The sequence below is a fragment of the Salvelinus fontinalis genome, chromosome 17, assembly GCF_029448725.1.
Source record: "Salvelinus fontinalis isolate EN_2023a chromosome 17, ASM2944872v1, whole genome shotgun sequence".
Classification (NCBI taxonomy): Eukaryota; Metazoa; Chordata; class Actinopteri; order Salmoniformes; family Salmonidae; genus Salvelinus; species Salvelinus fontinalis.
The window spans coordinates 673,829-689,902 of NC_074681.1; the positions used below are offsets into that span (position 1 = coordinate 673,829).

The 16,074-nt window shown below is 43.4% G+C and overlaps 1 protein-coding gene across 2 annotated transcripts; it reads right to left on the bottom strand.

Annotated features, from left to right (window-relative positions):
- Window positions 1–4,757: 4,757 nt before the first annotated feature.
- Window positions 4,758–11,903, bottom strand: LOC129813536 (zinc finger and BTB domain-containing protein 17-like). 2 transcript variants are annotated; one of them, XM_055865827.1, is made up of 6 exons: window positions 11,252–11,903; window positions 8,461–8,496; window positions 8,161–8,194; window positions 7,715–7,772; window positions 7,366–7,567; window positions 4,758–7,241 (listed from the first exon to the last, which is right to left on the bottom strand). In XM_055865827.1, exons 1-6 carry the CDS (start codon window positions 11,603–11,605, stop codon window positions 6,132–6,134), a joined length of 1,794 nt encoding a protein of 597 aa, XP_055721802.1. In that variant the 5' UTR covers window positions 11,606–11,903; the 3' UTR covers window positions 4,758–6,131. The 2 variants fall into 2 exon arrangements, with proteins under 2 accessions (XP_055721802.1, XP_055721801.1); XM_055865826.1 differs by lacking the exon at window positions 11,252–11,903 and adding an exon at window positions 10,361–10,867.
- Window positions 11,904–16,074: the final 4,171 nt, after the last annotated feature.

Sequence of the window (16,074 nt, forward strand, 5' to 3'; positions counted from 1 at the left end):
AAAAACCTCTCAGGGATAGGCGTCCCGCTAGCGGTGAAACTGGAGGGCGCGTAATTCAAATAAATAATCATAAAAATGATGGGTATTAAACATTTTGGTACATACAAGTGTCTTATATCGGTTGAAAACTTAAATTCTTGTTATTCTAACTGCACTGTCGGATTTACAGTAGCCATTACAGCGAAAGCATGCCATGAGATTGTTTGAGGACGGCGCCCCACATCAAAATATTTTTCCACCGGCACAGGTTTCATAAATTCACAAATAGTGATTAAATATTCACCTACTTTTTGAAAATCTTCCTCTGATTTGTCATCCTAAGGGTCCCAGCTATAACAAGTACTGTCGTTTTGTTAGATAAAATCCTTCTTTATATACTAAAAATTGTGTTTAGTTGGCACCATCGATTTGAGTAATCCACTCGTTTAACATGCAGAGAAAGGAATCTGAAAATCTACCCATAAACTTTGTTTCAACAAGTCAAAATATGTTTCTTTTTACTCCTCAGATACACTAAAATGTAATCAAACTATAATATTTCTTACGGAAAAAACTATGTTGAATAGAAAACCGATTTTAGCAGGTGCGGCTTGTCTTCATCTCGCAAACAAACACGAATTTCCAAGACTGTGTCCCTGTACTAAAACTAATATTTCTTATTCATTTTGGAAGTTACAAGCCTGGAACCTTGAACATAGACTGCTGACACCCTGTGGAAGCCATAGGAATTGCATCCTGGGAGCTAGAATTCAGTATGCCCCTATACTTTCCATTATAAGAGCATGGTTTCTCTCAAAAACAAAAATTCTGGTTGGTTTTTCTTTGGATTTTCTCCTACCATATCTATTGTGTTATATTCTCCTACAGTATTTGAACATTTCTACAAACTTCAATGTGTTTTCTTTCCAATGATACCAATTACATGCATATCCTGGCTTCAGAGCCTGATCAACAGGCAGTTTACTTTGGGCATGTCAGTCAGGCAGAAATTGAGAAAAAAGGGGGCCTAGCCCTAAGAAGTTTTTAATTAACACTCCATTTACAGATCACATTGTTTCCATTGTTTCGCTTAAGCAGTTAGCTTCTTACCTAATCACATGCTAATAGTCGGAATTTGGCACCTCCATTATAAGGCAATCCAAGAGTGTAAGTCTGATATAAAATAGCGTTTAATTTCATACTGGAAGCAATGTAAGCTAAATGTATTCCATTGTGATTAAGATATAGTCCTGAATTAGTCAGTCAGCAGAGAGTTAAAGTGACAGTAGAAAAGTGCAGACTTGAGGCTGGTTTTATGGACACAATCGCTAGTTTTTCCTGTAAAGTGCTATATTTGTACCATTGAGGGCCAGTTTCCCAGACAGATAATAAGCCTAGTCCTGAACTAAAAAGCTTGTTCAATGATGATTCTCCATTGAAGGTGCTTCTTAGTCCAGAACAAGGTTTAATCTGTGTCTGGGAAACTGGCCCATAGTGTCCGGGGCCCCACACAAACTTTTTTGTTCAAACTCATCTGTTTTGTATGCTAGGGACTCTAGTGAGTAGGCTGGACCCTGGTTCATCTGTTTTGTATGCTAGGGACTCTAGTGAGTAGGCTGGACCCTGGTTCATCTGTTTTGTATGCTAGGGACTCTAGTGAGTAGGCTGGACCCTGGTTCATCTGTTTTGTATGCTAGGGACTCTAGTGGTGTGGGGGCTGTGCTTTGGCAAAGTGGGTGGGGTTATATCCGTCCTGTTTGGCCCTGTCCGGGGGTATCATCGGATGGGGCCACAGTGTCTCTTGACCCCTCCTGTCTCAGCCTCCAGTATTTATGCTGCAGTAGTTAATGTGTCGGGGGGCTAGGGTCAGTTTGTTATATCTGGTGGATTTCTCCTGTCTTATCCGGTGTCCTGTGTGAATTTAAGTATGCTCTCTCTAATTCTCTCTTTCTTTCTCTCTCGGAGGACCTAAGCCCTAGGACCATGCGTCAGGACTACCTGGCATGATGACTCCTTGCTGTCCCCAGTCCACCTGGCCTTGCTGCTGCTCCAGTTTCAACTGTTCTGCCTGCGGCTATGGAACCCTGACCTGTTCACCGGACGTGCTACCTTGTCCCAGACCTGCTGTTTTCAACTCTCTAGAGTCAGCAGGAGCGGTAGAGATACTCTGAATGATTGGCTATGAAAAGACAACTGACATTTACTCCTGAGGTGCTGACCTGTTGCACCCTCTACAACCACAGTGATTATTATTATTTGACCCTGCTGGTCATCTATGAACATTTAAACATCTTGGCCATGTTCTGTTATAATCTCCACCCGGCACAGCCAGAAGAGGGCTGGCCACCCCTCATAGCCTGGTATCTCTAGGTTTCTTCCTAGATTCCAGCCTTTCTATGGAATTTTTCCTAGCCACCGTGCTTCTACACCTGCATTGCTTGCCGTTTGGGGTTTTAGGCTGGGTTTCTGTACAGCACTTTGTGACATCAGCTGATGTAAGAAGTGCTTTAAAAATACATTTGATTGAACACTATACATGTCAGCTACTACAGTGACTGAAATGACTGCAAAACTTAACAAAGAGATGCTGTTAGTTTCAGAGAGGGTGGCAAGGAATAAGTTAATACTAAATGTTTCTAAAACTAAAAGCATTGTATTTGGTACAAATCATTCACTAAACTCTAAACCTCAACTAAACCTTGTAATAAACAATGTGGAAATTGAGCAAGTTGAGGTGACTAAACTGTTTGGAGTAACCCTAGGCTTGGAGTAACGCTGCTCTACCTTCTTAACAGCACTATCAACAAGACCACCAGAGGTCTCTTCACAGTCCCCAAGTCCAGAACAGACTATGGGAGGCGCACACTACTACATAGAGCCATGACTACATGGAACTCTATTCCACATCAAGTAACTGCTGTAAACAGTCAAATTAGATTTAAAAAACTGATAAAAATACACCTTATTGAACAGCAGGGACTGTGAAGCAACAAACATAGGCACAGACACATGCATACACACACACACAATAACATATGCACTATACACACACGTACACATGGATTTTGTACTGTAGATATGTGGTAGAGTAGGGGCCCAACACAGTGTGTTGTGAAATCTGTGAATGTGTTGTAATGTTTTTAAAATTGTATAACTGCCTTAATGTTGCTGGACCCCAGAAAGAGTAGCTGCTGCCTTGGCAGAACTAAATGGTGATCCTTAATAAACCCCAGGAAGAGTAGCTGCTGCCTTGGCAGAACTAAATGGTGATCCTTAATAAACCCCAGGAAGAGTAGCTGCTGCCTTGGCAGGAACTAATTGTTATCCTTAATAAACCCCAGGAAGAGTAGCTGCTGCCTTGGCAGGAACTAAATGGTGATCCTTAATAAACCCCAGGAAGAGTAGCTGCTGCCTTGGCAGGAACTACATGGTGATCCTTAATAAACCCCAGGAAGAGTAGCTGCTACCTTGGCAGAACTACATGGTGATCCTTAATAAACCCCAGGAAGAGTAGCTGCTGCCTTGGCAGAACTAAATGGTGATCCTTAATAAACCCCAGGAAGAGTAGCTGCTGCCTTGGCAGAACTACATGGTGATCCTTAAAACAAAACAGGAAGAGTAGCTGCTGCCTTGGCAGGAACTAATGGTTATCCTTAATAAACCCCAGGAAGAGTAGCTGCTGCCTTGGCAGGAACTAAATGGTGATCCTTAATAAACCCCAGGAAGAGTAGCTGCTACCTTGGCAGAACTACATGGTGATCCTTAATAAACCCCAGGAAGAGTAGCTGCTGCCTTGGCAGAACTAAATGGTGATCCTTAATAAACCCCAGGAAGAGTAGCTGCTGCCTTGGCAGAACTACATGGTGATCCTTAAAACAAAACAGGAAGAGTAGCTGCTGCCTTGGCAGGAACTAATTGTTATCCTTAATAAACCCCAGGAAGAGTAGCTGCTGCCTTGGCAGGAACTAAATAGTGATCCTTAATAAACCCCAGGAAGAGTAGCTGCTGCCTTGGCAGGAACTAAATAGTGATCCTTAATAAACCCCAGGAAGAGTAGCTGCTGCCTTGGCAGGAACTACATGGTGATCCTTAATAAACCCCAGGAAGAGTAGCTGCTACCTTGGCAGGAACTAAATGGTGATCCTTAATAAACCCCAGGAAGAGTAGCTGCTGCCTTGGCAGGAACTACATGGTGATCCTTAATAAACCCCAGGAAGAGTAGCTGCTGCCTTGGCAGGAACTACATGGTGATCCTTAATAAACCCCAGGAAGAGTAGCTGCTGCCTTGGCAGTAACTACATGGTGATCCTTAATAAACCCCAGGAAGAGTAGCTGCTGCCTTGGCAGGAACTAATGGGGATCCTTAATAAACCCCAGGAAGAGTAGCTGCTGCCTTGGCAGGAACTAATGGGGATCCTTAATAAACCCCAGGAAGAGTAGCTGCTGCCTTGGCAGAAACTAATGGGGATCCATAATAAACCCCAGGAAGAGTAGCTGCTGCCTTGGCAGGAACTAATGGGGATCCATAATAAACCCCTGGAAGAGTAGCTGCTGCCTTGGCAGGAACTAATGGGGATCCATAATAAATACATTTCTGCATTCGTATGTGAAGCACGCGCATAATGAACTGTACAGTTAACCACCCTGTTGAACAATTCTGTTCACGTCACAGAACTGAGCGGACTATGAATCAGTGATATAGTTGGATATTATATTGAGCTTGAATATTACATTGACTTCAAATCTTAAAAGTTGCACGAAAATCTATAAAGGCAGTATTTCAAAATGGAACTTTAATCATCATGACAGCAAATACAAAAATCCTCTATAAAAATATAAGAAAACTATTTTCTAATATGATATTTCAACAACTATTAAAACAACTGGAATTCCAAATGATTCAAATATGTAGAAAGTCATCAATGCATGTTATATAACATCAACACAAACTAAGTACTGGTTAAAGTAGTAGTAAATAGCTCATTTTTATTTCCTGTTGAAAAATGTTTTGCTACGGTATGCCCTATGAACACAACAATGGTGTGATCAATGTAAGTCTTCTAGAGCTACATTTCTTTCTCCAGCAGTTCTAGATGTCCCTCTGGGCCTCACCTTACCTCCTCATTTACATTACATTTAAGTCATTTAGCAGACGCTCTTATCCAGAGCGACTTACAAATTGGTGCATTCACCTTATGACATCCAGTGGAACAGCCACTTTACAATAGTGCATCTAAATCTTTTAAGGGGGAGGGGATCAGAAGGATTACTTTATCCTATCCTAGGTATTCCTTAAAGAGGTGGGGTTTCAGGTGTCTCCGGAAGGTGGTGATTGACTCCTCCTCCTCTCCCTCAGCCTGTGGGAGCCTCCTCTCCCTCAGCCTGTGGGAGCCTCCTCTCCCTCAGCCTGTGGGAGCCTCCTCTCCCTCAGCCTGTGGGAGACTCCTCTCCCTCAGCTTGTGTTATTCTCCTCTCCCTCAGCTTGTGGTAGCCTCCTCTCCCTCAGCTTGTGGTAGCCTCCTCTCCCTCAGCTTGTGGTAGCCTCCTCTCCCTCAGCTTGTGGTAGCCTCCTCTCCCTCAGCCTGTGTTACTCTCCTCTCCCTCAGCCTGTGTTACTCTCCCCTCCCTCAGCCTGTGTTACTCTCCTCTCCCTCAGCTTGTGGAAGTCTCCTCTTCCTCAGCTTGTGTTACTCTCCTCTCCCTCAGCCTGTGTTACTCTCCTCTCCCTCAGCCTGTGTTACTCTCCTCTCCCTCAGCCTGTGTTACTCTCCTCTCCCTCAGCCTGTGTTACTCTCCTCTCCCTCAGCCTGTGTTACTCTCCTCTCCCTCAGCCTGTGTTACTCTCCTCTCCCTCAGCCTGTGTTACTCTCCTCTCCCTCAGCCTGTGTTACTCTCCTCTCCCTCAGCCTGTGTTACTCTCCTCTTCCTCAGCCTGTGTTACTCTCCTCTTCCTCAGCCTGTGTTACTCTCCTCTTCCTCAGCCTGTGTTACTCTCCTCTTCCTCAGCCTGTGTTACTCTCCTCTTCCTCAGCCTGTGTTACTCTCCTCTTCCTCAGCCTGTGTTACTCTCCTCTTCCTCAGCCTGTGTTACTCTCCTCTTCCTCAGCCTGTGTTACTCTCCTCTTCCTCAGCCTGTGTTACTCTCCTCTTCCTCAGCCTGTGTTACTCTCCTCAGGGCCATGATAGCGTTGGATGTGGTTCTTCAGACTGACATTGTGATTGAAGCACTTCTCACACAGCTGGCACTTGAAGGGCCTCTCCCCTGTGTGGAGGCGCATGTGGGACTTGAGGTGGCTCGCTTGGTTGAAGGACTGTTGGCAGACCTGGCACATGTGGGGCTTCTGCCTTGTGTGAATAATCACATGCCTCTCCAGATGGTTTTTGTTAGAAAATTCTTTGTAACAAGTGTGGCAGATGTTTCTATTCAGGTTGCTGTGGGTTCGTAGGTGGCTGTTCCTTGCCATTAGGTCATTAAATTTTTCGGAGCATTCTGAGCACTGGTAGGGAGAGTTCTCATCCTGATGGCTCTCCTCGTGTGTCAGTTTGTCTGACCTGGTTTTGAATGGCTGCAGGCAGAACTTACAGGGGAAAACATGGTCAGGGTGGTGGAGGTGCCTGTGAATCTTGATACCCGTTTCAGTCCTACAGCGCTTACCACAGTCTACACAGCGGAATTTCTTGATCTTGTGCTCACACCGATGGTCCTTCTTGTGAGGAAAGATGCCACAGTCTGTACAGAGCAACCTATGAGGTTGTGTGTTGTGTTCCCGTCGTACATGTTCCTCGAAGCTGTCCGGGTCCTCGAACTGCATGTAGAATCGGTCAAATCCAACAGCTTGTTGGACCTCACTCACACACACACCACAGGCGTACAGTTTCTTATGGCGCTGTGTGGTGCAGGCGAGTACGGGCTCGGCTCCACAGTCAGTACACCACTCCACAAGTCTCTCTTCTTTCTCTATTCCGCTCTGAGAATTATCAACGTCGGCCTTTTCTGTTAGACCAGAGGAACCTGCCGTTTCCAAATCCTCAGAAGAACCAGAGTCCATTACAATGTCTTCCTCATCAGACGGCTCCCACTCGGTCTCATCTGATCTCTCCTGCTTATTCCGTTTCTTGGGCTTTTCGTCCTCCTCACTCTCCTCGTCCGAGGACCGAGAATCATGTTCACACAACTCCTCAGTGATTTCCATAGTCAAGCAAATGTTCTCTAGGTCTGGGTCTCTATCTTCACATGGCTGGGACAATGTCCCTCCAACCGCCTTAGGAAAGGAAAACAAAATATAATTATTTTGGATTACAGGCATGTCAGAATCTTGTTAAGAATGTTGTGTGCAGAGTTTGTATTTCATTGTGTACACTATATTGTATCCTGTGCATTCCCACCTCTTCATTCAATCCACAGGTTTCCTGGGCAAAAGAGGGCTGGCTCATCCATTTCCTGTGGTGACTGCAGAACGGGCACGTCTGAACGACAGAGAAGCAACCCAGTTCATCCTGGATCCTGGCATCACAGTCGCAGCCACACCTCTCGCAGAGCAGGAAGAGCTGCATCAGACAGACTCTGTTCACACACACATCTGCACTCCTGTGGATGGAGGGGAAGCAACAGAGGGGTTTTAAATCGTACAATCTCTAAACACTTCAAAAATTAACAGTCAATGACCAAATACATCTGGGCTGTAGGATTGTTAAGTACCGATAACAAAGAGGTGGTGAGATTATTTGAACGTACTCAGGTGTAATGTCAATGCTGGTTCCAGAATCCTGGACACGGGGACGGGTCAGAACACCTGTGAACATTCACATTGGAACATCAATGACATTCTATGAGACAGAAATTCTACCTGTCTTCATTGTTACAGTCTAATTGGAAAACTAAGTGGTATCGTCATGGACAATTTACCACCATTTCTTGAAGTGGAATGAAAAAGATGCCTGTACAATAGACCAGTGTTGATATTTTAGAAAAATATGAAGTGAGATAAGATCTGAGGAAGGAAGGCAGGTAAAATCAAAAAACAAGACAAAACGGTGACCAGTACAACGCAGAAATCGTTTAGTTAACTATTCAAAGATATTAGCAAAAATATATACAAGACAGAAAAACACGACGAAAACGTGAGTGCTGTTTACCACTGACAAGAAGGTGGACAACGCCAACAAATACTTTATACTGACCTTTGTTCTTCCTTCCAGGCAATATTGGAGCCACCTGTATAGATACATCTGTGATCACTTTTCATTGTAAAGACATCCCAGTAAACATGTCAATGTCTACATCTCACATGGAACCCTTTATATAGTGCCCATAGGGTTCTGATCAAAAGTATTGCCCTATATAGGGTGGCATTTGGGAACGCATTCAACATGACCTTCAACCAGAGATGGCACCATTCATCAGTCTCTACAGTAATGAGGTAGGGCTAGTTATATTAAACTGTAAAAAAAAATGTAGTGGTTGATATTGCACCGACTCACCTCTGGGGTGATGAGAGCTTCAATACTCTTCAGATACTGTAAAGAAAATACAAAATGTTAGGCTACACATCATGAAATATATTGAGACAAATTACAGACGGTAGCCTCATGTAACAAAATAGAACTCAATTGAACATTAAAAATGTTTCCAATATGATTGAAATAGGTATATAACATACTGTTTTATATTTTAATGCAGTCATCTCGGTTCTCATTTGAAGCACCTTTTTATAAATCGTTTGTATCAATTGCAAAGACATTGGCAAGTTATGAATTTGTAGTTAACTTAGTTCTGAAGCCATCGGTGGTCACATAGAGACGGATCAAACCATGTGATTCTGTTTAGCGGAGATCTTCTGTGTATAAAGTGACGCAGGAAGGCAAAACGACACACACCGCTCGCCCGTATTTTGACCACCCACACCAGACGCGATCAGGACACGCAGGTTGAAATATCAATGAGCAAGGATGTTTTTTTGGGGGGGGGGGGGGGGGGGGGGGGGGGGGGACCCGTCTGAGGTCACAAAGATGGTGAAGGATGCAGTGGGAGAAGTGGAGTCAGAGTGATCAGGATTGGTATGATGTTGATTTTCAAATTATCGATGCATGAAGTGGAACGCTATGATTATTGGAATAGGTCACGGATAAATGGTGTCATATGTGGCGTCTCGATGGAGATTGAGGTTTTATGGATTAAGATGAACATGCCAGGAATAGTTGATTCACGTCACTTAACCCGCACTGTGAATGTAGAGGAAAGCCTTTCTGTTTTATTGATGTTTGATGAAGAAGTTCTCCCGACCCTTGTAAAGCTGAGATATATGAGATATACGGTGGGAGCTTATGTACAAAAGCTACTTCAATGTCATAAATGTAAAAAGTTTGGCCACGTGTCAAGTGTTTACAAACGGAATATCATTGTTGAAGATTCTGAGGATGGACGGTGTTCCAATTGGGATGGGAATCACATTCCAGAGTTCTTTGAGTGGCCTGTTAGGGTGAAGGAGGTCAAAGTAGGATGGATCAGGGCTGCCGAAGGTGTCCTATGCAGAGGCAGTAAAAATTGAGGTGTCCTATGTAGAGGCAGTAGAAATTGAGAAGGTGTCCTATGCAGAGGCAGTAAAAATTGAGAAGTTGTCCTATGTAGAGGCAGTAGAAATTGAGAAGGTGTCCTATGCAGAGGCAGTAGAAATTGAGAAGTTGTCCTATGCAGAGGCAGTAGAAATTGAGAAGGTGTCCTATGCAGAGGCAGTAGAAATTGAGAAGTTGTCCTATGCAGAGGCAGTAGAAATTGAGAAGTTGTCCTATGCAGAGGCAGTAGAAATTGAGAAGTTGTCCTATGCAGAGGCAGTAGAAATTGAGAAGGTGTCCTATGCAGAGGCAGTAGAAATTGAGAAGGTGTCCTATGCAGAGGCAGTAGAAATTGAGAAGGTGTCCTATGCAGAGGCAGTAGAAATTGTCAACGCAACGAGTAGAGATGATATCAGTGGATGCACAACAGGATGTGGATGTCAGTCAGTTGAGAGATCCTGAAACACTAATCGTAAAGAAGGTTGATTTTGTGGTTTATTGCACAGGTTGATTTTGTTGTTTATTGCACAGGTGATTAAGATGTACAGTTCAAAGTAACAACAACAAAAAATCGAAGAAACTGGAAATCCTTCTGAAAGCAGCTAAAAGTTATTGGATCTCCAGGATTTCATGGCTGAAACATTGCAGGGAATACCGTCTGAAGTAACGTCTGACTCTCGGGAGACTGAACAAGTTTACAATTTCTGATCAGAGAGGGTGGAAAATATACTAATTTCAGCAAACTCTCAGTTGATTTGGCCGATACATTAAATACAGGACTACGGTGTTGGCTGTAACTAAGTAACTTAGTCTAGGTAGGCTAGGTTACCTCTAATCGAGATCTTTTCTTCTGTGCTGGTGTTGGTTGATCGGATGTCTTCCGTTTTGTTGTGAAGGAAAACACCGATGGTATCGCGTCCCTTTTTAGCTGCCGTCGATTTGGCTTCCCCATCAATTCAGATTGATAATCCCTCAAATAATCTTCTGGCCGAAAATGTTGACTACAGACGCGGATGTTTTGATACTTGGCCACTGGTGTGTTGACATTGTAAATATTATTCTTGATAGCCGCGAGCCATTTACGGCATCGGGGTATATCTCCGGTAGGTAAACTGTGAAAGATTACTCCTTCTTTTTGGGCTAGTTTGTAATTAGCACAGTATGGTACAGAACACCACACGGGCATGACGACGCCAACAATATAGTCTCGAGAAATTATGAGATTACAGGTTTGATTTCTCAACGCGTTGTTCGTAACTGCTTGGCGAGCGAGTTTTTGGACTAGCCCACGTAAACGCCATTTCCACTTTACTTCCGGGTCATGTCCCCTAATTTTTGGTTGTCACTAGTTATCACAACCCCAAAATCAATAAACCCCGCCCATTTCTAAAATATATATTCTTAATAAAATCTGATGTTAAACCTAACTTTAACCACACTGCTAACCTTATATTAAGACAAATAAACAATGTAGACATTGTGGCTGTGGTAACTAGTGTAGTGACAAACCTGCAAGGCTGGAGCAGAGTAGCCTGGTTGACGCGCGACAACACAGCGACTCTGTAATTTAACGTAGTTTACAAAGTTACAAATCACGTCGTAGGGTAGCAGCTAACTAATTACGTTGGTTTGCGATGGAATGATTTGCCAGCTTATTGTGAAAACGAGCTAGATTTTGGTTTAGCTAGTTAAACAACTGTTCGATAGTTACTGTAGTTACCTCAGCTCGACTTCTTTTCTGCTGCGCTGATGTTGGCTGATCGGATGCCTTCCTCTTTGAAATGAAGGGGAAAATCGATGGAATAGCTTCACTTTTCAACGTGCGACGACCTGGCAACCCCATCAGTTGAGACTTCAGGTCCGTTTCGAAATGCTCTGGCTGAAAGTGCTGGCTACAAACACGGACATTTGGATATTTATCCAGTGCAGTATTCACATCATAGGCTGCGTTCTTTATTGCCGCCAGCCACTGTCGACTACGAGTAATATCTCTGACAGGTAACCGATGAAACGTTACCCCAGCAGCCTGTGCTTGCTTGTAGTTCGCACATCCAGGTACTGAGCACCACACCATGACTAAACTTTACAGTAGTCGACTAAAATAAAAGCTGTTGATCGATAATTGTGAACTGGATCCACTTGGTTGTTACCACAGCCACAAAGTAGTAAACCCCGCCCAATTCTATTTCTAATAAAATTAGATGTTTTACCTTAACCACACTGCTAACCTTATGCCTATATATATTTTTTCGACCTAGTTTACGACCAGTAAATGTAGATGTCCCGTTCTACAGGTGAGATGCAGAAACGCACTTATTGCGTGTGCCCTATTCAACTAGGCAAATCAGTTAACAAGAAATTCTTATTTACAATCACGGTCAAACCCGGACGACGCTGGGCCAATTGTGCGCAGCCTTATGGGACTCCCAATCACGGCAGGATGTGATACAGCCTGGATTCAAACCAGGGACTGTAGTGACGCCTCTAGCACTGAGATGCAGTGCCTTAAACCGCTGCACATTCGGGAGCCCATATTATATTGTAAAGACTCTGGGTTTCTAAGCGCGGATATCGACTCTGCCGTCGATAGTGCGCCGGACTTCGGGCTAGAACGTTGAGGGTTCGAGACCTGCTCCCTGCTGTTTCATTACAATATGTTAATAACATATTAATGGTCATATACAGTGAAAGAGCAGCGGTGAAAATTGTCTTTCAAATTGAATATCCCTGGCCTGGGGGCTAGGGTCAGTCTGGCCTACCTGGTGTACTGTGTGATCTTAGGCATGCTCTCTCTAATTCTTCTCTTTCTCTCCCCTCCCGGAATGCCTGAGCCCAACTCTGTCACCAGTCCCCCCAGTTGTACTGCTAATCCTCTATCTTTGTCTCTCTTTTTCTTTCTCTCTAAGGGCTTTATTGCCATGGGAAATATATGTTTACATTGCCAAAGCAAGCGGAATAGACAATAAACAGAAGGGAAATAAGCTATTAGAAATTAGCAGTAAACATTACTCAAAAGTTTTAAAATAATACAGACATTTCAAATATTATATTGTCTATGTATAGTGTTGTAACATAGTTGAAGTATAACAAATAGTTTAAGTATGAAAGGGAACATAAACAGATAAATAAATATAGGTTGTATGTACAACGGTTTTTGTGCCCCACTGGTCGCCCTTTTTAGTGGCAACAGGTCAACAAATATTGCTGCTGTGGTGGTACAGTCCTCTCTGAAAAGCCAACTGACACCGACTCCTGAGGTGTTCTCTCTCTGAAAAGCCAACTGACACGGACTCCTGAGGTGTTCTCTCTGAAAAGCCAACTGACACCGACTCCTGAGGTGTTCTCTCTGAAAAGCCAACTGACACCGACTCCTGAGGTGTTCTCTCTCTGAAAAGCCAACTGACACGGACTCCTGAGGTGTTCTCTCTCTGAAAAGCCAACTGACACCGACTCCTGAGGTGTTCTCTCTCTGAAAAGCCAACTGACACCGACTCCTGAGGTGTTCTCTCTCTGAAAAGCCAACTGACACGGACTCCTGAGGTGTTCTCTCTCTGAAAAGCCAACTGACACCGACTCCTGAGGTGTTCTCTCTCTGAAAAGCCAACTGACACGGACTCCTGAGGTGTTCTCTCTGAAAAGCCAACTGACACCGACTCCTGAGGTGTTCTCTCTGAAAAGCCAACTGACACCGACTCCTGAGGTGTTCTCTCTCTGAAAAGCCAACTGACACCGACTCCTGAGGTGTTCTCTCTCTGAAAAGCCAACTGACACCGACTCCTGAGGTGTTCTCTCTCTGAAAAGCCAACTGACACCGACTCCTGAGGTGTTCTCTCTCTGAAAAGCCAACTGACACCGACTCCTGAGGTGTTCTCTCTCTGAAAAGCCAACTGACACCGACTCCTGAGGTGTTCTCTCTCTGAAAAGCCAACTGACACCGACTCCTGAGGTGTTCTCTCTCTGAAAAGCCAACTGACACAGACTCCTGAGGTGTTGAACTGTTCCACCCTCTATATCCACTGTGGTTATTGCTTGATCTTGCTGGTAATCTATGAACATCTTGAATAACCATCTTGACTTAATGGCCACATGTACTCAAAGTTTCCCCAAGGCATAGCCAGAAGAGGACTATGCCACCCCTCCGAGGCTGGTTCCTCTCAAATCTTTCTTCTTAGGTTCCTGTCTTCTGGGGAGTTTTTCTAGCCACTGTATTTCTGCATCTCAATTGCTTGAATATCTGTAGAGCACTGTAAAGAGCTTTATAAAATACATTTGGTTGATCTACTTGTTTGCTTCTGTACCATTTAAACAGAAGTTATATCACTATACAGCTATTTGCTTCTGTACTGTTCATTCTATAGAAGTTGTCTCCAATAAAGGGGTGTGATTTGGAGTCCTCAGACTCTTCTAATAGGACCCAATGTCATACCAAAGATTTTGTTTATATGTAACCCAAGATAGACCACAGCCTGTCGTTTCCAATGCGAGCAAATGAATCATAGTGGGCAAAACAAGCAAGGAGGTGGGCAGAGCCAAACACGAACTAGCGAGATCCTATAGGCACGTTCCAGCATGTATTTGCATATTTCTGTTAGGGAACGCCTACTCTTTGAAGTGCTGGTGCAATACTTAAATTCGACCTTGCATTCATTCTAAAGAACTAAAGGCAAAGTCTACAAAATTTAGTCCACTCTGTTCATAACAGATTCTAGTTTCTGAAATAGAAAAGTATATTGAGATCAAATGTTGCATCGATGAGAAAAATCCATCATCTCCCACTGCCGGCCCGTGGGCTTCACCATATTTGGTAGTGAGTGGAAACGCCAACACGATGCTTCACATTTATACACTGTAGAAAAATATAAACGTAACAATTTCAACGATTTTGATGAGTTACAGTTCATATAAGGAAATCAGTCAATTTAAATAGATTCATTAGGCTCTAATCTATGGATTTCACATAGGCCCACCCACCGGGTAGCCAGGCCCAGCCAATCAGAATGAGTTATTCCCTACAAAAGGGCTTTATTACAGACAAATACACCCCCCCCCCCCCCCCCCCCCCCCCATTTTTAAGGCAGAAAGCTACGGCCACCGCGGTCAAAAATTGTGATTATCATTGAAGGTCTCTATGACAACACTATACAACTATTTGTTATGTACTGTTGGAACTCTAAAAGTTGTTTCCTACAAAAAGGGGGGTGATTTGGAATCCTCAGACTGTACTGTGCTTCTACACCTGCATTGCTTGCTGTTTGGGGTTTTAGGCTGGGTTTCTGTACAGCACTTTGAGATATCAGCTGATTTAAGAAGGGCTATATAAATTTGATTTGATACTAATAGGATGCAGTGTCATACCACCAGTAGGGCCTTTAAAAAAATTTTTTTAGCACAAAGCTACTATCACTGCTGACAAATGTTGGCCTCTATGACAACACCACACAGCTATTAACAGTACTAACCCTGCTATAGACGTATCACAGAACTGTTTATAACAATGTATAGCACATCTACCAATGCACGGATGTGTGTCAAGAGCATAAACTATTTTGTTTCTGAATCGTCAGACCCCTGAATGGGAACAGCATGTGGAACAGTGCCATATAGTGGAATGGAAATTAAACTAGTATTACAGATATTGTTTTATGTATAATATTGAACTTTCAAAATATACATTTTCAACTCATTAATAGTCAGCGTTGTTGTTTTAATACACATTTCGATGTCCCCTTATTAACACAATGTTCATAACATTATTATTTAAAACATGTTTTTTTACATGGATTGCATATTTATTTCATTTACACACCTTGACAGAGTACCTACTTACAAATAACCACTACTCAACAATAAGCCTCAATACCTCCTAAAATAGCATGAAAAGGGGAGGGTCAGAGAAACAGAACGCATCTTGAAATAATAAACTACGATTTGGGATTATTGGGTCCAATAAATGGAGGTCTTTTTATTTTTACATTTTTTGTTGTTGTGAGATTTGGACCCCGGTAAATCTCGCTGATTTCACAGCGCTGTAGCAGAGAAGATGGAAAATATAACAAACTCCAGCAAACTTTGAGTTGATCATCATCGTTTATTTCCCCATTATTATTTATTTTTTACCTTTATTTAACTTGGCAAGTCAGTTAAAGAACAAATTGTTATTTTCAATGACGACCTTGGAACAGTGGAAAGTGACTGTATTGTAGTCAGTCAGGAAAACCACCCAATTCAAATGGTGCTCCGACTCTCCCCCTCCTGCTCAGTACTAGAGTCTAGTTCCTGACTCTCCCCCTCCTACTCTCTCCCCTGCTCAGTACTAGAGTTTAGTTCCTGACTCTCCCCCTCCTACTCTCTCTCCTGCTCAGTACTAGAGTCTAGTTCTTGACTCTCCCCCTCCTACTCTCTCTCCTGCTCAGTACTATAGTTTAGTTCTTGACTCCCCCTCCTACTCTCTCTCCCGCTCAGTACTAGAGTCTAGTTCCTGACTCTCCCCCTCCTACTCTCTCTCCTGCTCAGTACTAGAGTCTAGTTCTTGACTCTCCCCCT